Below are 21,387 nucleotides of genomic sequence, written 5' to 3' on the forward strand. Positions count from 1 at the left end.
ATTTTAAAACTAATCCCAAACATCAGATCGTGTAACTCATAAATACTTTCATGTGTATTGCTGAAAGGGTGATCTGGGACCTTTTTTTATCCTTAGCCACAAGGTCATCCATCACTGCTAATGATGGATGTCATTATCCCTCTAACAAAGTTCACAGCAGTTCCACCATGTTATCTAATGCCCTAGTTGTTAAAAAAAACAAACAAAAAAAACCACCACGCCTTTTTTACAGTTGGTTTGAACCCACTGCGTTGGGTTGATGTGTCTCTTTCAGTCTCTGACTGTCTCCCCCCGTCTTTCTCTTTCTGCCGTTGATCTGTTGGAGAAACTGGGTCAGTGTCCCTGGATCCTTTGCGTTTTCTGCTTTGAGAAGTTGGCGCCTGCTGAGACCAGCTGTGCTGGGTTCTGTGCCGATGGGCTTCCTACTTCTGAGAAGTTCTTTGTCGACACATATTAACAACCACCCAACTGCATATTGTTGACCCAGAAACTTCTGTTCTAAGAATCGAACCTAAAGGAGATGCTCTGATATGTAGGAAGGCTTTGTGTACAAGAGTGCTAATCTCAGTATTGTCCATAAGAGAAAAGACTGGACGTGGTTTAACTAGCCAACAATAGGGGTTTAACTGAATTACAGTATATTCAATAATGGAACCTTCTGTAGCTATGAAAATTATACTTATTAGGAGTATTTCATGATGGGGGGAAGAAGCATATAATGTTAAGTGAAAAAAAGCTGGTTTTAAAGTTGAGTATATTGTGTCCTAAATAGTCCTTAGCTATTTAAAAATAGACACATACAAAAACGGTGGAAGGAAAGGCCCTCCCTAAATGTTAGCAGTGTGTCCTCACAGTGGTAGAACTGTGGGGGTTGGTGGGCTCCTAATGCATTTTGGTGTCCCCACTATGGGGGCTCATCACTTTTACAGTGGGATTTTCAATGTTCTAAGGTGGGGGATGCCATGGGGAGTGAGAGATGGAGAGAGAGGAAGGAGAAGGGAGAGACAGACGCACGGTATTTCATCCTGGCACAGAACTGAGGACCACAGATCTCCCAAGTGCCAGTGTCAGGGATCTGCGATGAGCTGAAATGGACGCCCTGTCCTGAGCAGATGGTTTAAAAGCACAGCAGGGACAGTCAAGAGAGCACCCACTCTGGAGTATCTTCAGGGTCATTTTGAATCTCAGAGTCACCCAAGGCAGTGGGTGAGAGGGGCGTCCAGGCCTGGCTCTGCCACACACCTGTGGCGAGTTTCTTCACCTCTCTCTCTCAGTTTACTCATGCATAAAATGAAGATCATAGTACCTACCTCTTGCTTGTGAGGATGAAATGACTTAATACATGGAACACTTTAGCTAGCATATAGTACACACTCAACCAATTAAGTATATAGAATTATTTTGTACATGAGGCACAGAGAGGGTTAGGAGTTTAGTCAAGGTCACACAGCATTCAGGAGTCAACTAGGGGTCAGTGCCTTGGTGTCTGGACTTTCTCCCTTTGTTTTCTGCACTATCCACAACCACCCATCTTCAGACATGAGCCAGAAGTTGGTCAGCAAAGCCCACGTGGTCCAAATGAGCTCATGCCATTTCTAAGGTCTTCCCACTAGTCATTTGGCAAATACTTAGCAAGAGCCTATATCTGCTGGGTGCAGGCGGCTAGCAGCAACTAGATAGCCACATCGTTCTCTTCATGGGGCTCGCTGTATCCAGCCCAGAGCGAGCCCCCTCATGCCCAGCTCACTTACCAGGACCAGGGACCTCATCAGAGCAGAGCAGCTCCATGTCCCAAAGCCATGGGCCAGGTTTTAACCACATCTTCTTGTTTTAGGCTCAGGACGTATGGGGATGAAACGACAGGTTAGGCCCAAATGAGAAAAGATTGGCACTGTGACCATTCTGGAGAACACACTGGCTCTGATAAAGTGCCCTGGGCATGTTGTTTGGGGTTAATTGAATCAATTCTGATCAAGGGAATAGCAGAAGCAGTAAGAGGACGGAGCTCAGAAGAGATGGAATGGAGAGTCTGGGAGAATCGCAAAAACAGCACGGGGCTCAGTTCCGGTCAAGACTCTTATGGACTGGTGACCTTGATCAAGTCCCTTGACCTCCGCAGGCCTCAGTTTCCTATCTGTAATCAGAGGGTCCTTCCACGTCTGGCGTTCTGTGTCTAGGCTCCTGGCTCTGCCCCTGGTTTTCTCCCTGGGAAAGCAGTGGGCAGGCAGGAGCTTCAGGGGACCGCAGACCGGGGTTTGCTTCTTAGTAGCTGTAGGAGTCCAGAAAGGTCTTTACCACTTCTTTGCTCCAGTTTCTCCACTTGTAAAATGGGGGTGGCGATGACGACCCCACGAGGGAGTAGCCGGAATGAAATGAGGTGATGTTTGTGGACATCCTTTGTCTGGTGTCTGTCACTGCAGAAAAATAACAAATTCCTCTACTGAAGCAACTGGTGACATGAAACTATTGCCGAGGGGATGTGCCCCCAGCCACTTGGGCCACGGCCCCCAGGAGCCCCACATCCTGGGCAGTGCGCCCCGGAGCCTGCTCTGGCCATAGGGGACCCTTCCCATCTCCACTCTGGCCCTGGTCCCCTGCCCTCCTCACCCCCCCCCCCCAGGGCTGCACTGAGGCTGTCCCGGGGACAGAGGGTGCTCCAGCCCTGGGGCTTCACCAGGCTGCCGTGGGGTAGAGGGAGGGGAGGCCTGGGTCTGGGGAGGGGGGTCTCTCCACTCTGGCCGCCTCTGTGGCCTTCAGATGCCAGCAGGGTTCTGGGGACAGAAGGGGTGTCTGAGAGAGGGCATCACACCACACAGTTTTTATGGGGTTTCACTGTCCATGTTTCCATTCCTTTTAGTGGCTCGGGCCATTCTGTCACCTTATTTGTCAGGACTGCCATTTCTCTGGACCCTTTTTGACAGCCAGAGTTCCCCAGGATGCCACCTTTCTCATTTTCGTCTCCTTCTCCTTTCCAAATGGCTGGTCCTGTCACTCTGGAAGGTCTTTCCTGAGCACCAGCCGCGGGCCAGGCGCTGGGACCTGGAGCTGACTCATGCACCGAGCCTGTCCTCCAGGGGCCACGGTCCCAGGAGGCACATTCTGAGCAATAAAGGCCCCGGAAAGGCTACAGGGCTGGTGGGAGGGGTGGGGTGGCCAGGGCGGGCTTCCATGGAGACCATCTTGGGCGTGGACATCAGTGCTCCAGCAGGACCCAGACCCGGGGGGAGTCCCCGGTGACAAGAGGGGTGTGTGTGCAACAACTGTTCATGCTGCTCCGTTCCTTCCACCATACCCGTCCACCCCACCAGTGTGATGTGGAACCACTCAGTGGGGTTCCTGAGTCCCAAGTGGGACATGGTACCCCCTGGGCTGGCTCATAAAGAACAGTGCCCTCTTTACCTCTGCATAAGCCTGATCTTAGAGATGAGCACGGTTTCTACAGAGAGGAGAAGGGACAGTGGGAGGCGGTGCCCAGTGCTCCACTGACCGTCTTGTTCTCTTTAGGGTGGAGCTGAGGAGGTACTTTCTGGCCCCCCTGGAACTGCTGAGCCTGCCGGACCCACGGTGAGATTCCCACCCAGACTCATCACACGCACAGTGAGCAGGGGCCGGGGATGCGGGAAAACAGCCACAGGCGGATTCTTCCTGACGGCCCAGAGTGCCTTCCAGTCAGCTCAGGGCTCTCGCCTCCTCAGAGCCCTCAGGGAGCTCAGGAGCAGGATCTGTTTACGTCCTGTTTATATCCTGCGCTCTCAATGGCCCATGGGTCCCTCAAACTCAACTTGTCCCAAACTGGACTCATCGCCACGCCCCAGCCCTCTCCTCCTGCAGGTTGCCATCTCTGAAACGGCACTCCATCTACCTGGCCGGCCACCGAGAGAGAACCAGGAAACGTCTTCGGGTGGCCCTCCCCCCATCCAGTCAGTCCCCGAGTCCCCAGTCTGGTTGTGTAATGCTTCCTTGTCCCCCAGACAATGGCAACAGCCTCCCGACTGGTCTCCCCGCCTCCCTTCTCCCACCTAGACGCGCTGCCACCATCCTAAGCCAGCTCTAGCCCTAACCCAGCTCCGCCGCGGAGCCTCTCAGCTCGTGCTCCCCACACACCTTCCGTGACCGACTAGGCCTCGCCTGGTTCCTGTCTTCAGGAATTCACGACCAGAAAGGGCTTTTGGAAAGTCCATTTTGTTCTTTGGAGGAGGTGATGACCTTCACCGAATACGCACTGAGTGCCTCTCAGTGCCAGATCTTGTGGGGGACACGGAGTACCCAGGGGTGTCGCAGGATTGGCCAGACCCCTAGGAGTCCTAGTCCAGAGGGGCTGACAGGCACACATCTACTAAGCGTCAAGTCAGGTGGTCCTGGGACCAAATCGAGACCTCAGCAGAAGGAGAGAGGAATTCTGCCTGAAAGTGGGACAGGGAGGGCTTCATGGAGGCGGTGGCCATGGAACTGGGCCCTGAAGGATGACTAGGGATTTGAAAGGCGGGAAAGGAGGCTGAAGAGAAGATGGGGAAGAGTGTCGTATGTTTGAGGACTGGCTGCATGTTGGCTGCACAGCTGGAAGGTGGCGGGGGAGGAGGGTAGCTGTAGAGGAGAGTGGGAGAAAAGGCTGGAAGGAAAGTTGGCAGCAGCAATCAAGGGGCTGCAGAAAATGGGAAAGCTTTTGGTGACATGACTGTCCTTGGAGAGCGGCAACTGAAACCAGGGTGTGAGAATTTCTTCTCTCTGCAGGTGAGAGCGGAGGCTGAGGGCTCCGGCCTGGCCTGGGGCTTGGACCTCGGCTCTGGCTCTGGCTCTGACGACCTGGTGCGCAGCGAGGAGCTGTTGAGGGTGAGTGTGAAGGATGCACAGCCTGGGGCCTGGGGCTGCCTTCATAATAGTCCCCGAGGGAGGGCTGTGGGGCAGAAGCCAGGGGAAACCGGAGTGGCTACTACTGAGGATTGTTGAGGCTGGCGCGGGCTCCTGGGAGTTCATTATGCCTTTCACTCTACGTTTGTGTATGTTTGGCATTTCCCCCTTTGGTCAGTTCTGCTTTGTTTTGAGTGAGTATGACCGTTAGTTTATATTCAGGACCTTCATTTTCCACTTGCCTCACTTCCCTGGCAGCCTTCTCCAGCAGGCTGCTCCACGGCAAGTATGCCCGTGCCCTTCACCTCTACAACGTGGCTTATGCCCCACCCCCCTCCACCCCTTAACCGTTGCAGAGACCTGCTGGCCCCTTCTCTAGGTGCCATTTCACACTTTGGCTTCCAGAACCTTCTTGAAATCCTCCCTACCCTGAGGCAACCCCCCTCCCAACCTTCTAAGACCACTCCTTCTCCCTCTGTGTTCTTGCTGCTCACCTTCCTGCCCAAGCTGGGCCCCCCAGTCCCTGGCCCCCGATGAGCGCCTCCCTTCTCCAGCTGCAGCTGGTGCCTCTGTCCCTGGGTCCCCAACCTCCTCTGCAGCCCCTCCTCTGAGCCCCTCTGCTGGATCCCCAACCAGCAGGCTCCCCTCGGCTGCCCCTCTGCCCACTCGGCATGACAGGGCTGGAGGGTTCTGGGCCCACTCGATGAGTGGAACGGAGCCAGGTGGGTCTTCTAGGCTGCTGAGATCAGCCACACGCGCCAGGCTGAGAAGGCTAGACCACTGCAGGAAGATTTTTAACAAGGGTCAAAAACAGGTGGTTTTTGATGGACCTCTTCATTAATCAGAAAACTAAATTAGCCAGAGCTCCTCTGAAAATTCCAACGAATTGGATTTTTATTGGGAGAAAACAGGTTATAATGAGTCAGAAAGACCTGGATTCAAATTCCTGCTCTTCTAATAATTAGCTGTGAGCGTGTGAGCCCTAGAGCAAGTCACGTCATCTCACTGAGGCTCAGTTTCCCCATCTGCTAAGTGGGAACACCAGTCTCTACTTGGAGGGTTGTTGGAAGGAATGGAGAGAATGGGTGGAACATACATGCTCAGTGTACATTTATCCCCTCCCCCACTATTTCTTAACAGAGTGTCTGTTTTTTAGGGTCCCCCAGGCCCCCCAGGCCCACCTGGCTCACCTGGGATTCCAGGAAAACCAGGAACTGATATTTTCATGGGCCCCCCTGGATCTCCTGGAGAGGATGGAGCTGCTGGTGAACCTGGGCCTCCGGTGAGCTACTGAAGTCATCTGCCCCTCTCTGTGGCCACAGGGGGAGGCACACAGACTGCAGACTCCAGCGCTAAGGCTTGAGACGGGGAGCGAGCAGCCAGCTAACGTTTGTAAATAAATCTCCTCCTCAGCCCAGTCATTGCTAAGACTCATAAGAAGCAGCAGCCAAGAAAAAGATCTTCCCACACAGTGTTTTGCTGCTTTGTCTTAGTCAGGACAGGAAATACAGACTCATGTAGAATCTTGGAATCACAGGACATCAGTGCTGGGCTGGGGCGGGGGACCCTGAAACCATCTCATCCAGCCCTGCCGCTGACTCCCCCCCCAGAGGAGAAAACGCAGTCCAGGGAGTGAAGGACACTTGTCCCCAGGTGCATGGCCAGCAGTGGCCGAGCTGGGGCCAGGGACTGGCATTCTGCCATGGACCTGGCGCAAGGCCCTGGACCCATTGGCCTCTCCCGTCAGGTCCTTCTTGACCAGGAAGGGTTTGTATTTAATTCATATCAGGGATGTTGTGAGCTGATTGTCACCAATGTTCCCCAGGGCCCTGAGGGACAGCCTGGACTCGATGGAGCCTCTGGCCTTCCTGGGATGAAAGGGGAGAAGGTACGGGGAAGGCGGGAGGGTTTCAACACACGGGAGCCAGCGGCCCACGCTGCCTCTCTCTGACCTCTAAGCCTGACCTTGCCTTTTATGTGAATGGCCTTCTCTAATCCCCTCCTGGCCCTCCCTGCTGGATGTCCCCGTCCTGGGGCTCTTTGTACCTAATCCTGTGCTCAGCATCTTCCCAGCGGCAGGGGATGGCGCTGCCATCTGCCCAGTCACCTGACTCAAAAACAGGGTCTTCTCTAACTCCTCCCTCCTCTCCCTTTCCTGCCATGATGCGCCCGTTGCCAAGACTGGCCGATCTGACGTCCACCTCTCACCTCTCTCTCACTCTGATCTGACAGTCATCGCTCCTCGCCGGCAGTGTGGTGTCAGGCTCTTTGCCGGTGCCCCCTTCTCCCCACCCACAGTCCAGCCTCCACCCACCTGCCCCCTCCATCTTCCTCCAGCAGGCTCCCACCAGTCACTGCGCACTCCCCTCTGCCTGCAGGACAGAACCCTTCAAGGCCCTTCCTGACCACCCTTTCTAGCTCCATCTCCCACTGCTCCCTCCCATGGCCTCCGGGCCAGCCCACCCTACTGACGTGCTCTGAGCTGCTCTTCCTCCGCGGCCTCCTGTTCTTTGCACACGCTTTTCTCTCTGTCTTGGCTGTCCTTTCCCTCTTCTCATTCTCCAAGGCCCAGTTCAGATGTATCCTCTAGGAAGCTCTCCCAACTCTTTCTGAGCAGAAAGCCCCCCTCCTGCCTCCATTTCCCATTAGCACACTGTTTGTTCTGCTGGGACCCCTCTTAGCCAATGACACTAAAGCTGTCAGCCCCCCGTCTGCCCCCACCCCACCCTGACAAACACAGAGCCTGGCATTCTCCAAGTATCCTTAGAACCTAGCGGGGCCTCTGTGAGCCTTTGATGAATGAATGAAACGTCTTCAGGCGCCTTTTTAATCTTCCATTTCCCTCTCTTCGTTCTCTGAAGCCTGTCTCCTCTCCTGGCTGTAAGCCCCCGGTGGTGCTGTGGGGGTGGGGTTCCTGCCCCTACGTGTTCCCAGCCTGGGTGATGAGATAAGCTGTGTCCCCAAAGGGCTCCGATAAAAATAAGGTGTAAAGATAAGGCGAGACTCAGGCTAGTGATGTGGGGTGGGTTTTGCTGGGGTTCAGAGGAGGCAGGTCCCTCCCAGCTGGGATGGGGAGCAGGCTGGGGGGCTTTCTGTTTACCCCACCTGGATGAAGTCGTGGAAAATGCCTGCTCCCTAGACAACACCGTCTTAGCTGAACTGAATTTCCAGTTTCCATCAGCTCTCAAGTGTGCTTATTTTAATTGAAACAGTAACTCAATTTTCGTGGAAAGCTCATTTCTCAGAAAAAGGACAAAAGCAATTGTCAAGCTTTATAGAACTCATTTTACATGTACCAACTATTTCATGAGAAATTAAATTTTGCAGGAAACATCACAGACCTACACTCATCTTCCTGGTTGCTCTTACCAGCTTCCCTCCGCGCGCCACCCCCCCTGCCCCCCATGCTCCTCCCTTACTTACCAATACCCACGCCCACGTCAGCGCAGGGACACCCGCGCAGGCGCACTCCGCAAGTGCTGAGAAAGGCGCACGCAGATCGGCAGGCTTGCCCAGGGTAATTGTTGGAGAAAAGTCACATTTTTTTCCTCCTGAAATTTGCTATGCTTTGTGGTCAAGTGAAAGCAGACTCCAGAAGGACTTGGAAATTTGTATCTGCAGAGCTCGAGGGAAATCTTGCACTTGACATTTACCTAAAAAATAAAAAGGTAAACCAAGGAGCATGGTCTAGATGTAAAATAACAAAAAAAGTGCTAAAGAAAAGATCGAGCAATCGCAGGGATGTAACAGCACATGAGATCCAAGGATACAGTTGATCCTTGACTCCCTTCCACAGTCTCTCTTCCTCAGCTTGCACACCTCCAGTGACAAGGGGCTCATTCCCTGCCTAGGCCGTGCCTCCCATGGGTGCGTGGACACCTCAGGCTGCAGGGAAATCAGCCTGTCTTCTCACTTGCAAGACACATTGACCAGTCAGGGCAGTTGTCTGAAGTGGGGTTTTCCCTAAGGAATGAGGTCCAGTTTATTTGACTGGAAGAAAATATTATGTGTAATCATTATTTTCAAAGGTGGGATTGTCATCAAAATGTGAGTGGTCATTAGGCATTTGTCAAATAAGTTATTCTATGTTCGGTTTGATGATAGAAGTATTCCTCAATTTATTTTCACCAAATTAAGAGGAGCAGCTACTCTGAGATCTTTAGCCATGAAGGAACAGGCGAGGTGTCTCCTGCTTGCTCATCTCCAGGATGCTTCTGGAAAGGATGCTGAAGAATGTGCTGGGGACGGACCTCTGCAGAATTCCTTTCTGCTCTTGCCATTGCGGACTATGCCGTCCAGTTCTTCAGCACTTACCTAAGATTAACAGCCGTCGTTCTTTTCCTTCCTTTACAATCTGAATCGTTCACTGTATTCTTCAGTCTCAAAAGGTGCCAGGACACCCAGGGAGAAGAGAGTTCATGCTTTGACATTTTCTTCAGTTCCCAGAATTGCTGAGGAACACTGAGTTCCCAGTAACCGGTTTGAGTAATCTCACCCGGCTGCCGAAATGTCATTGTTTGACATCAGAAAACCAGCTTCTGTCTTTACTCTGAGATGTAAGAGAAATACAAGTAAATTATCATCTTCTTCCTTTTCTCCACATAATCTCAATTTGGCTTTGAGCAATTCTCTAAATCTTGCATGATAAAGAACAGGGTACCCCTTAAGAATCTGAGCTGGGAGCTGCTCTTAAGTAAGATCCAGTCATGGGTTGAGAGCTTGTGACTACTTGTTTCAATTACATGTTCTAATATTGGCCTGGTTTCCTATTTTATATCTTCTTTCATCATCATCAGATGTATTTCGTACAAAATCTGCATTATAGACCTCAATAAACCGAATAGACCATAGTCTGTTGTAATGGTAACAAATTGAAGTTATCAGTGTAACAAGCATCACGAGCAAAACCAACAGACATCCACAAGGCGATAAGTTGCGCCATCTCAGATACCGCAACAGAAAAAAAAATCCGTGTATTTATTAGGTTTTTTGATGTTCCTGCATTATGAAGTCTAATGATGGTCTTAGCAAATCCAGTTACCGTAACGAGTAGAAATTTCTAATGAATTCTCAACCATGATTTTACAGCAGGCAGCTCTCCTACAACTCGTTCTTTCACAGCATTTTCATTGTAAAACTGATCTCTCCAGACTTCATCACCGCCAGACTAGCAGCTCTGCTGGTTGGAACTCCAGGATGGTATGTAGTCCCACTGCACCGCGATTCTGTCACTGAGGCATGAAGTATACCTCTACCATCACCACTTCGGGAGTCCGAGATCTTTGCTGACCCTTTTAATTGGAGCTCCCACTTTTCACTCTGCCTGTTCACGTAAATTCCAATAAGATGAGCTCTTCCATCCCCAAGCTGATCTGCTCCTGTTGCAATATGATGGCCACCAAATCTGTGAGCCAGCGGAATGGGTCCCAATACTATGTCTTCACACGTACAAGCTGAATAAAATCATCTGCTCTGAAACAGATGACTCAAGGTCCAAAACATCTAGAACTTCCTTTGAAACTGCTGCAAGACCTGCTCTTGATTTGAAAGGAGTCAGGAAGTTAATTGAAAAAACAGAGTTTTTCATTTTATGAACGTGATTTTCTTTAACAGGGTCAAATGGCAACACAACATAAAATTTTCAGAGGGGAGAGTCCAGAAGTCAAGAGACGAGGCTAATTTAACTTCTGTTTTACAATAACTGTGACTGCGGTTTGACTTCTTACTGGAAAGAAGCATAAGGTTGGCACTTCCTCCGAGGTCAGATTGCGACAGGCAGCAGACGACGGCGTGGCTGGCTCACTCAAGAGAAGCAGACACAGAAACTGTAGCCTCCGGATTAGGCAGCAAAGTTGGAACCCGATTTTTTTGTCTCTGCTCTGGGTGGAAGGTCACGCTTAGTTTCTTCCAGGTCAAGCGGGCAGGCGGGGAAGTGATGGCCCAGCCACCAACCGCTTCCTTCTGCCAGCATCCCTTCTCCTCCTGCCGCCCCATAATGTCCAGGGCGTCTGTAGCCTGATTCTTTCTGTAATTCTCTCTTCAGGTGAGAGAGAATTTCTTCTGTTAGTCAGCCCTTCTGCAGAATTCTTCCTTTCAAATGGTTATATATTTTTATTTCTAAGATCTCTAATTGATTCTTTTCCATAAGCGCTGTTCCTATTTCATAGGAGTTTGTCCTTGTTTCTTGGCTGTAGGATCCTCCTTTTCTCTCTGAGCCTATATCCTGCGTACTTAGGACGCCTGCTTAACTCTGTTCCCTCAGGCGTCCAGTCCGTGTTGCTGTTGTTACTGCCGTGCCTGCCCGCAGATGTGTCGTATTTCTTGCTTGTGTGTTTGCTTTTGTTGGAATCCCTCTTCAGTCTGTCTTCTGCCTCTGTTTGTACAGATTGCTGGGGAGTTGCAGGTTTCAGGAGGGGAGTGGGAGGAGTGGGCTGTGCCATCAGGCAGGGCACCTCGTCAGCTGATCTTATGAGCTTGGGGTAGCCCTGGACCTCCCAGGATCCCCTAGCCCCCCGTGGCTCCACCCTTTCCCTTTGCGCCAACAAACTCTTGTTCTTGTGCTAGGAGTGGGAGTGGGAGGTGAGGGCAGATGGGCAGGACCCGAGGGCTGTCCTGCTCCAGAACGGTCCGCCTGTCTCCCTGTCAGAGCCATGCCCTGCTCCTGGCTGCCACCACCCTCTGCAGGATGCTTTCTCCCTGTGGCTGCTCTCCACCACCGAAGCCTCGGGTTTCAGCTTCCCACGTTTTTCCTTTGGCATTCCTCTCTATCTCAGGTTCAGGGTCGCTCACCATCTTGTTTTTGAGCATGACTATTTTGGAATTATCTGCTCTGTCATTTCTGTGCGTTTGATACATAATAACCGGTTGTCAGGGCCTTCTCTGTGGCCGTGCAATGCTGGCCTCTTCTCTTGCAGGTGCTTTTGTGGTGTCTTCAGATTCCCCAGCTGGGGGTCCCCAACCACAGTCCCTGGATGTGGGGCAGTGTCTCCTGGGGCTGACCACGCCTGACCATCAGCCCTCATTGGTCCTGCCCTCTGCTCAGAGCTCACAGCTGGCTTCTTCCTGTGGGATCCACGTTGAATCCCCTAGGAAACCTGTACCGTGGCCCATAGTAACCTGCTTTAGAGCAGCACCCACCGCCCCCCCCCCCCATTCTGAGGCCACTCCAGCCAGCTTTTGGTCTTTAGAATTTTTCCAGAGGCGTCAGTCATCTTTCTAGATATCTCTAAAAGCCAAGGGAACACATATCAAGTTCTCGAAGCCCCCTCCCTTGGCTGGAGTAGGGGAAGCAGCCCTTTACTTCTGTCGTGGGAGGGCGGGGCAGGGACCACCCGGGACGCTGACAGCTCTCCAGGGCGTTCTTCCTCCACAGTCTCTCCTTGGTTAATCTTCAGCTTCTCCTTTTTACTCTTGAGCTGGGTAATGAGCTAACAGTTGACAAATGGCTTTGACAAGCCTTCAGCGTGGCCTGCCGAGTAAACTGGAAACTCCTGTAATGTCCTCAGCTTTGAGACACCAGCCGAAGCTGGGACGGGGAGTCCCATCTTAATATCCTGTCACTTAAGAGTCTGTAATTCTGCGCTTTCTTCTGAACATACCTCATGAGATATATATTAATTGGCTCTTGTTTTTTGTTTTTTGTTTTCAGGGAGCAAGAGGGCCTAATGGCTCAGTTGGTGAAAAGGTAAAAAAAAACCAAAAAAAACCAGAAAGAGCTTTCTCCTCTTTCCTCCCCTTTCCCTGGGTTTACTGTAATTGGACTGTTGGGCTGGAGGATTGAACGAATCTCAGAGGAGCCGCTCAGGGAAGGCAGAGCCGCTGAGGTGGAGGGGAGCGAGTAGCCTGCGATGCGTCCTCCCCCTCCCGCTCCTCACAGACGCGCTCAGCTGGGTGCGTCAGCATCTCTCCGAGTGAGACGTCAGTCAGCCAGACAGCTGTTTCAGTCCCATTAGCAGTACCCATCAGAGAATCCATCAATCTAATTAAGTTCTGAGAACGATTTTCTGACTCAGGCGTGTATGTTGTTCCTTCCATGAGTGAACCCAGGCCCGGATAGTCAGCCTGTCCCCTTCCTTACAGGGTGACCCTGGCAGCAGAGGCTTACCAGGACCCCCCGGGAAGAATGGACAAGTGGGCACTCCTGGGGTCATGGGACCCCCAGGGCCTCCCGGACCCCCTGGGCCCCCAGGCCCTGGATGTGCAACGGGACTTGGATTCGAGGTACGTTGCCCCCTTTCTGTGGTTTAAGAACCGTGTGCATGAAGAACTTCTGGGCGGACCGGCTAACTGCCCGCCGGGCCGAGGGCAGAGGCCGCGCCCACTTCCCTCTGAGCCCTGGCCCCCTGCACCATACCCGGCTCAAGGAGGTACTCAGGAATTGGACCTGAAATTCCTGTTCTTCTTCCTTCCCTAGGATACCGAAGGCTCTGGGAGCATCAGGCTGTTGCATGAACCCAGAATCTCTGGACCAACAGCTTCAAGTGTGGGTTGACTTTTGAAATCTTTGTTTTGAGGGTTGTCCTGCTGTCACGCTGGAGTCAGGAGGCTGTGGGGTGCCCTCCTGGCTCTGCTCCTTTCAGAATTCACCCTCTCTGTGCCTTCTGCTTCCAGCTGTGCAATGGGGAGTCCAGATGCTCTTCACAGCTGGTTTCTTTGCAGCAGCACACAAGTTTTTCACAAAACATCATGTGGGAGAACTTGAAAATCATCTTTATCTCTCCCTCTCCAGTCCCTTACCATTAAGCATCTCTGCTTCCTTGCCTCCTTCCTGCTGCCCCATTCAATACTCATACTTTGCCCGTTTCCAAACCCCGTGCTCCTGACAGGTGCCTGTCCCCCTTGGCGTCGAGTCCCGGGGAGGCGTTGTCCATCTTCTGCTGTAATACCTGCTCTCAAGAGGACCAGCCCCCGGGATCTCATGATCTTTGTCTCGTGGGATCCAGAGCTGAGCACTTCAGTTTAGGCCAGGCAGAGTCTCGCGGTGGGACCCAGCACAGCCCCATCCATGATCGGATAGGAGGACCCTCCCCCATCCCGCAGATGCAGAAGGCTCTGAGATGCAGGGTCAAGAGGACACTCACCCTGTGCTGGGAGAGGGCCTCTGGTCCTCTGGCTCTCGGTGAAGCGTTCCTTCCTTCCTAGTCTGGAAGAGGAATTTTCCCCTCATCTTTTGCTCCCATTGGCTGGGACAAAACCCATGAAAGAGCTTAGGGAGAGATGGGAAGATGGGAGGATAGATGGAGAGTGAGCAAAGTGAATAGAAGAAAACCAAAGAATATTGATTTGTTTGTTTGCTTTGCCAGGGTCCCAAAGGAGAGAAGGGAGACCAGGGACCCAAGGTGAGGTCACGGATCAGAGGTGGGGGTGGGAGATATTTCCAGTCTGGCTCTAGGAGCATTATCCATATACAATGAACTTTTTTCTGCTCTCATTGCTGTATCCAGGGTGACAGAGGGATGGATGGAGCCAGCATCGTGGGACCCCCTGGGCCCCGGGGGCCACCGGGGCGCATCGAGGTCTTGCCTAGTGTGAGTATCATCCATGTCAGAGTGTGACTGTGTGTTTTCTGCCTTTGCTAAAGGAGAGAGAAGGTTGTCCACAACTTCAGGGCATTCAGGGCTGCTGGTTATTCAGGGGGTACATAGCCGGCATCTGGCATTGGAGGGCCTACCTGTCAGCATGCCCCACTTGTCTGTTCCTACCCCAGTACCACTATTCTCTCACATAGTGCTTCTGGAACACTCTCTTCTGATTGGCAGCTGTTACAGTCAGAGGAATGGCTGTAACAGAGCTGTAACCAAGAGGCAAAGGAATATATGTGGGGGAAACAAGATAGGAAAGACAGTTTGGGATATGAGAAATCAAGGAAGACTTTCTGGAGGAAGTGTCTTTGAGCAGGGACTTGAAAGCTGAGAAGGACTTTACCAGGTAAGCATGGAGGACAGGACTTCTGGACTTCAGGTGGCAGGACACTCTGAGCCAAAGCACAGAGTAGAAAAACATGGTGTGTCTAGGGCACAGGGAGCTGATGGCCATGGGCGGGCGGGGGGGAGGGGAGTGCGCATGGAGAATAATGGAAATTTGTAGAGAAGAGTGGGATGTAGGCTGGGACCAGATCACGGTCCATTTAATATTAGGACATCACATTTGGAAAAATCAGGGCCCTTCTGAGAGAAATGATGTCATACTGGTAGATGACAGACAGGCTCACATAACTGGAGAAAGGATGACTAGTAAAAAATTCTGATTAAAAAGTACCAAGGGTGGGTCAGGGCTGAGGGAAAAAGGTCATCTCAGGTGCTTCTGGAGGAGGGGTCATGGCCCTTTTGGACAGCTCTGTTAAAATTAAAAACATCCAAACCCAAAAATTCCACATGGAAAGATCGCCACGCTACATGGTTAAGTGAAAAAAGCAAGTTGAAGGATGATACATATAGCCTGGGATGCCACGTGTGTGAAATAACCCCGTGGACAGACACACACATACCAACAACACAACGTGCTTTCTAAATTTTTTTTAAAAATTTAAGAGAGAGAAGGCATTCACATATTGCACAACTTTAAGATTAATTAAAAGAGGAAAGTGACGAGGCAGCTCAGAGCTGTTCCGTGAGAAGTGGGAGGGCGGGACGTGTTGGCAGTGGGTCCAGGGTGTTATCCGTGTCTGCCCGAATTCTGCATGCTGGGTGACTTCACTGACAGCCTTGCTGCCAGGAACAAGGTGGAGCACGTGCCAGCCTCTGTCTCACTGTCTGCTTTTTCTCTTTCAGTCTTTGATCAACATCACCCACGGATTCAAGAATCTCTCGGACATTCCTGAGCTCATGGGGCCTCCGGTGTGTGTCCCCAGCTGCCCGGCCCACGTGCCCCTGTTCAAACTCAGTTGGGTTGGTTTGGAATCCTTGTAGCTCCTGAAGCATGGAGTTGGAACATGTCAAAGTAGCAAGGAAAGAGAACTTTGCATTTCTGAGAAGTCGCTATCACATTAGTTTGATCATGTGGGGAGTTTTGGCCAATGCTTGGAAGCTTCCAGTCCCATGCCTCGGAAATATGTGTCATGGAGATCAGAGAATCTTAAGTAACAAACCAGTTGACGTCTGTGCACCGCTTTTTGCCTGCTTCTATCTACATGATCTCATTTCACAGAACGGGAAGAGCCTAGAAAGACCCCTCCTTGCGCTGACAGGAAAACGGGTGCAGGAGGAGGAGGTGTGGCTTGCTCCAGTCTTTCTGGCCCCGTTTTAGAGATCTGGGACTCGCAAAGAAGCTACGTTATTTTTGCAAGTTCGCAGAGTCGGTCCATGGCACCACAGGACCTGAGAGGAAGGCAGCTTCCTCTTGCAGCCTGTGCATAAATCCCCGTTGCGTCTTCCAGCATCTGCTGGCGGCAGCTGAGGACAGGGGAAGGAGCTCTGCTCTTCGGAGCCTTGGGCTCCAGCCCCGTCTGCACTGCACACCACTCTGAGCGTCTTCCCCGATAACACCTCGCTAGCTTTAGGGGCGGCTTGTAGGACATGACGGATGCCCACTGTGGCACTCTGTATAGGCCAACATGGAGACTGAGGCTTACGTTTCCACAGCTGTGCTATCCAGATGTCCTGGGGGCCACCTACCCCTGCCGTGCCCAGGGAGGTTGGCCTGAACCCCCACCTTCGTCCTGGGAAAATTCAGTGCCCTCCCCAAGCCTTCTGCAAATATCTGGGAGGCTCCTCTGGCGCCGGTTTCTCCTGTTGAGAGAGCTCTGTTGGTGGATTGACCCGCCCTCTCTTCTGTACTACATCCAATGGGGCTCCCTCTTCTTGATTTCGGCCAGAATCATCCCAAACACCCCAATATTCACACCCTAACGGGAGCCAGCTAAGGAGCAAAAGTCATTTCAGAGGGTATTGGTTTTCCCCAAACTTTTCCCCTAACATTTTTGGTGTTAGGTAGGATGATACTAGAGCAAAACGGTGATAGCCTAAAATAGAGGATTCAGCGTCTTTGTTCTGAGTCCCTGAGCCTCGTCCACCTGCGTTGCTGTGCTCCCCACCTTCTCTCTCTTCCCCACCCCTAGAGTCCTCTTTCCTTCCAAATTGTTGGCCTCCCCTTGGGAGAATCCAGGCCAAGGGTCCCCTTCATCCCTAATGGAGGATCAGTCGTTTTGCTCCTCAGAGGCCGTCCCCTTCCTGAGAGGGCTCGAGTCCGGCGCACACCCTTGTGCTTTTCCACCCTGCTGTGCGTGCAGGACATGGAGAAACTCGTTGCCGCCCAGCCATCTCCCTCTCTGTGTATGTTCTGCCAAACTCATACGCCTTTCATGGGTCTGTGGGTGTCTGGGCTGGCAGGAGGAAGAGCCCTGGCCCCGTGTGGAGTGAACCACAGACCCTGTGTGTCCCAGGGCCTTTGTAATGGCTGATTCTTAACAATTCTTGCTCCTACTGCGGGAAAAGAACTGAGTCTCACCAGCGCGCCTGCACTTCACCCCCAAATGCTCGCTTGGAGTTTAGGGACGTGTTTCCGAGAGCATTCATCCAGTGCTGCATTCGTTCCTTGCCCCAGCGCTTTTAGATGCTGAGTGATTTCACAGAGAAGGAGGCTGCCACTTAAACTGCAGAGAGTTCTGGCTCAGGGGCGGGACTCTGGGCTCCCATGCTCAGTTTCTGGCTCTGTCACTAACTAGCTGTGTGACTCTGCACGGTTCCTTCCCCTCCGGGGCCTCAGCACCTCTTCGGTAAAATGGATTATGAGCCCCACAGTGTGGGGACGTGCTTGCGCCCTTGGGAGGTGCTGGGAGGGAGCGGGCCCCTGGGGCGCAGTGTTCCTGCTGGCTCCTAACTCGCCTGCTTTGTCTTTGGTGTGTCACAGGGCCCGGAGGGCATGCCTGGGCTGCCAGGATTTCCAGTAAGTACCACAGTAACCGTCTTCTGTCTGTGCCCCGTGGCTCTGCTCATTCTGTTCCTTCCACCTGGAAATGCTGTCTTCCTCCATCTGCTTGACCAGGCTCTAGCGCCATCTTGTTCACATGACCTTTCCTCCTTGCCCCCCACCTGGAGTGATCCTTCCCGCCTTTGAGTCCCCCAGAGCTTTATTCTCGCCTCTGCTGTGGTTCTTTTCCGCCTTGAATAACAGTTACTTGTGTTCTGGTCCTTTTTTCCTCACCTGTACTGTGACTGTGAACAGCTTGTGGGGGTTGGGTCTTACTCATCTCTCTCTACCTCGGGGCCGGCCGGAGCTGGCTGGCTTCCTATGAATGTGAGTGGATGAGTCAAGCATTTCAAGTAGATACAGTCCAAGTAGATCAAAGACTAGATCAAAGGATGGTGGTGATGGAGGATGGGGGAGGGGAACCATAGAGTAGAAGTCCAGTAACGAATCGTCTGTGGGCACCACACTATGGGCCTTCCATGTGGAAGGTGAAAATGCATTTCTCTGGAGACAGCGATCAGTCTTGTCTGAAAGTTGGAGCCTGTGCTGAAGCCCAGGGCCTCACTCCAGAGGGAAATGTGCACGATTTCTCCAAGACGCTGCAGCTGTGGAAGGCCTCGTGCTCATGGGTGGCATGTGCTGCCTCCAGGGTACATGAAGGGAATTTATCAAAAATGCAGTGGACATTTGTTCTTTTTTTATTTTATTTTATTTTTTTATTTTTCCTTGTTTTCCTCAAAGCCCCCCAGTACATGGTTGTGTATTTTAGTTGTGAGTCCTTCTAGTTCTGCTATGAGGGACGCCACCTCACCGTGGCTTGATGAGCAGTGCTGGGTCCGCGCCCAGGATCCGAACCAGCGAAACCCTGGGCTGCTGAAGCAAAGCGCATGAACTCAACCACTCAGCCATGGAGCCGGCCCCTATAGACGTTTATTCTTGATGGCGGAATTATAAGTGATTTCTTTTCTTATTTCTTTATACTTTTCTGAACTTTTACATTTTCTAAAAGGAGCATATCTTATGTTGACACTAAAAATACATGTGAACTAGACCTTAAAAAACAGAAGTGAGAGTGGCAGCCGCAGAGACCTCTGAGTTAGGAGGAGAAGAAGCCAGACCTCTGAGCTCCAGCCCCAGCTTGGCTGCTGCAAACCGGTGGCATGTTCCAGAACGCATTTTCCTCTAAATGAGTGGTTCTGTGTCCTGAGGGAGCCTCCAGGGCCACTTCAGGGAGTGAGGAGGGGGCCAGAGGGCAGGATCTGGGCCACCAACCTCCCATCAGGGATGCTCCATTTGACGTATTTTATATATTGGGCTTTTGTTTAAGATTTTATTTGAAAAAAAGGAATGAAAAGAGTTTCACTGCTAAAAAATAAGAATAACAAATATTTGAAGGCCACTGCTTTAACCCAGAAGACGGGACAGGGACTTGTGAAAAGCTAAATAGCAATCAAGTGTTGAAACGCTTTTTGGGGGCAGACGTCTGGCTGTGTGAGTCATTGTCACAGGTATTAAAAGTCTGGTGGAGTTGAGAAGAGGTCACCTCTGACTGGGTGTGCAGGATTCCGCTCTGCAGAAGGGGTGGGTGGGTATTCCTGCATGGGGAATGGCGTGAGCAGGAGCAGGAGTGCAGAGGCAGCAGACAGCATGGAGCGGGGAAGGGGAAAGGCTCGCCCACGTGATGTGCCGGGCGGTGGGAGAGGTGGTGCTGAGGCTGGCTGGGATGGGTGTGGGTGTCAGGCTGGGATGTTTGCATCCTACCCCAGAGGTAGTGGGGAGCCACAGGAGGGGTGGGAGTCGTGGACGGTGAGTGGTGGGTGGAGGCAGGCTGTAGGAGGTGGAGGCTGGAGGTGCAGGTGGTTGGAGGTTGGCCCGGACGACCCAGAGGCAGAGGCAGAGGCAGCAGGCCAGTAAAGCCCCTTGGAGGAACCCAAGTCCAAAGAGGCGTGGGGGCCTCCAGGCTTCCGGACACTCAGTGCTGTCTTCTTTCCACCAGACCTCCATTTCTGGACCCCTTAACGTTAGGCAATATTGTGGCTAATTGTGACTTCCACCACTGGAGGGATGGCACTCTCTACTTTTCTACTTTTTGAAAAAAATATTTCCCTTTGGTTAAAGCATTTTAATCTTAACAAACAAAAAAAATACCCTCCAATGATTCTCTCCAGGGCCCTAGAGGACCAAAAGGTGACACTGGCGTGCCTGGATTTCCAGGACTAAAAGGAGAACAGGTGAGCGGGACCCTGGTATTTGGTGAACTCGTGCTCTGGAATTTACCTAATATTTCAGATTGACTAAAAGTAGCTGTTCCCTTTTTAAAAAAATTTCAGATATAATTCACATACCATAAAACCCACCCCTTTATATTGTAAAATTCAGTGATTTTTAGGATATTCACAAGATTATGCAACCATCACCACTGCCTGGTTCTAGAGTATTTTCTTCATGCCCCAAAGCAACTCCCTAGGAGCAGTCACTCCCCAGCTGTCAACTTTTATAATCTCAGGTTTCCTCCAGGGCGAAGGTGGGTTGTGAGAGAGAAATTGATTTTCATCATAGTTTGAAAAAAACTCAACCCAACTGAATGCTGTGCTATGCTTTATCTGCTGCCTTGGGGCACCCCCATGAGAGTGCATGAGGGTGCACGCTCCCTGGGGCGGCTGCTTCCCAGTTTCTTTTCTCTTCCTCCATTACTTAGCACTGGGCCTGGTACACAAATGGCACTGAAGACATTTATGGGATGAAAGAATGTATAATTAGTGAATCCAATGAATGCTAATATTTAGAACTTATGAGTTGAGACATCTGCAGTTGGATGGCAGTCTTGGCCCAAAATCTTTGGAGTCAATGTTTAGCATGGAGAGCACTTCGTAAGAGCTCCCAGGCCACTGAACTGACCTTGTTCCCTCCCATATTTGCCTCTTGGAATTAACTTCCCAGTGGGTTTTATAGATGCGGGGGAGAGTGACATCCAGAAACAGACTGCAGAGGCTCTGGATTGGACTCCTGTATTCTACCATCCCTTTATGTACTCATTCATCTTATATCCATTCCCTGAGGTGTGCCAGCCAGTTTCCTGTACTAGGCACCAGGGGTATAGAAATAAGATAGGAGGAACAGTCACACAGAGAGCCAACAGAGAGCATAGTCATTGCGATAATGGAGGTGTGTGCAAAGCCAGTGAGCGCAACCCCTGCACATGCCTTGGGGAGTTGGAGGGTGGGTGTGTCTCCAAGAGGAGGAAGTGTTAGGCTGCTTTCTTTCTCCCTCCCCACACCATTCCACACTGGCTCCCAAGGAAGAGGAGAGAGGCTCCAGTGTCTGTCGGACCACAATTCCAGAGGGTGGGGGGGTTCAGTGTGCTGGGCGAAGGGGTCTAAGTTTGGCGCCACAAGAGGCAACATCTTGGGATGCTTTTTGCTGCCATGGGCCTATGGCAAGCAGCACCTTTGGTTTTGGGGGAGGCCTGCTGAAGCAAGAGTGGCTCTTGCTTTAAACGCTCTGTTCCTGTGTGGCAAGTTCAGATGGATCTAGTGGGACATGCATGCCGTCCCTGCGTGCCATCCCCGCCCCTCATCCCTTGCCACCTTGAAAACTGGGGTGGCGCCCAGGCGGCTCTGCTCCAGCCCTCGC

At 51.8% G+C, this 21,387-nt stretch overlaps 1 protein-coding gene across 3 annotated transcripts in view; it reads left to right on the plus strand.

Annotated features, from left to right (window-relative positions):
- Positions 1-21,387, plus strand: part of COL15A1 (collagen type XV alpha 1 chain) — a 102,207-nt gene that overhangs the window by 55,163 nt on the left and 25,657 nt on the right. For all 3 annotated transcript variants that reach the window (XM_023629739.2, XM_070250832.1, XM_005605653.4), the window contains 12 exons: positions 3,505-3,564; positions 4,732-4,830; positions 6,005-6,130; positions 6,674-6,736; positions 12,497-12,532; positions 12,928-13,068; positions 13,262-13,330; positions 14,151-14,186; positions 14,292-14,375; positions 15,618-15,683; positions 17,695-17,730; positions 19,923-19,985. In XM_023629739.2, the coding sequence (XP_023485507.1) occupies positions 3,505-3,564; positions 4,732-4,830; positions 6,005-6,130; positions 6,674-6,736; positions 12,497-12,532; positions 12,928-13,068; positions 13,262-13,330; positions 14,151-14,186; positions 14,292-14,375; positions 15,618-15,683; positions 17,695-17,730; positions 19,923-19,985 (879 nt within the window). The remainder of the gene's footprint in view (positions 1-3,504; positions 3,565-4,731; positions 4,831-6,004; positions 6,131-6,673; positions 6,737-12,496; positions 12,533-12,927; positions 13,069-13,261; positions 13,331-14,150; positions 14,187-14,291; positions 14,376-15,617; positions 15,684-17,694; positions 17,731-19,922; positions 19,986-21,387) is intronic.

This window comes from Equus caballus, chromosome 25 (genome assembly GCF_041296265.1).
Source record: "Equus caballus isolate H_3958 breed thoroughbred chromosome 25, TB-T2T, whole genome shotgun sequence".
Lineage (NCBI taxonomy): Eukaryota > Metazoa > Chordata > Mammalia > Perissodactyla > Equidae > Equus > Equus caballus.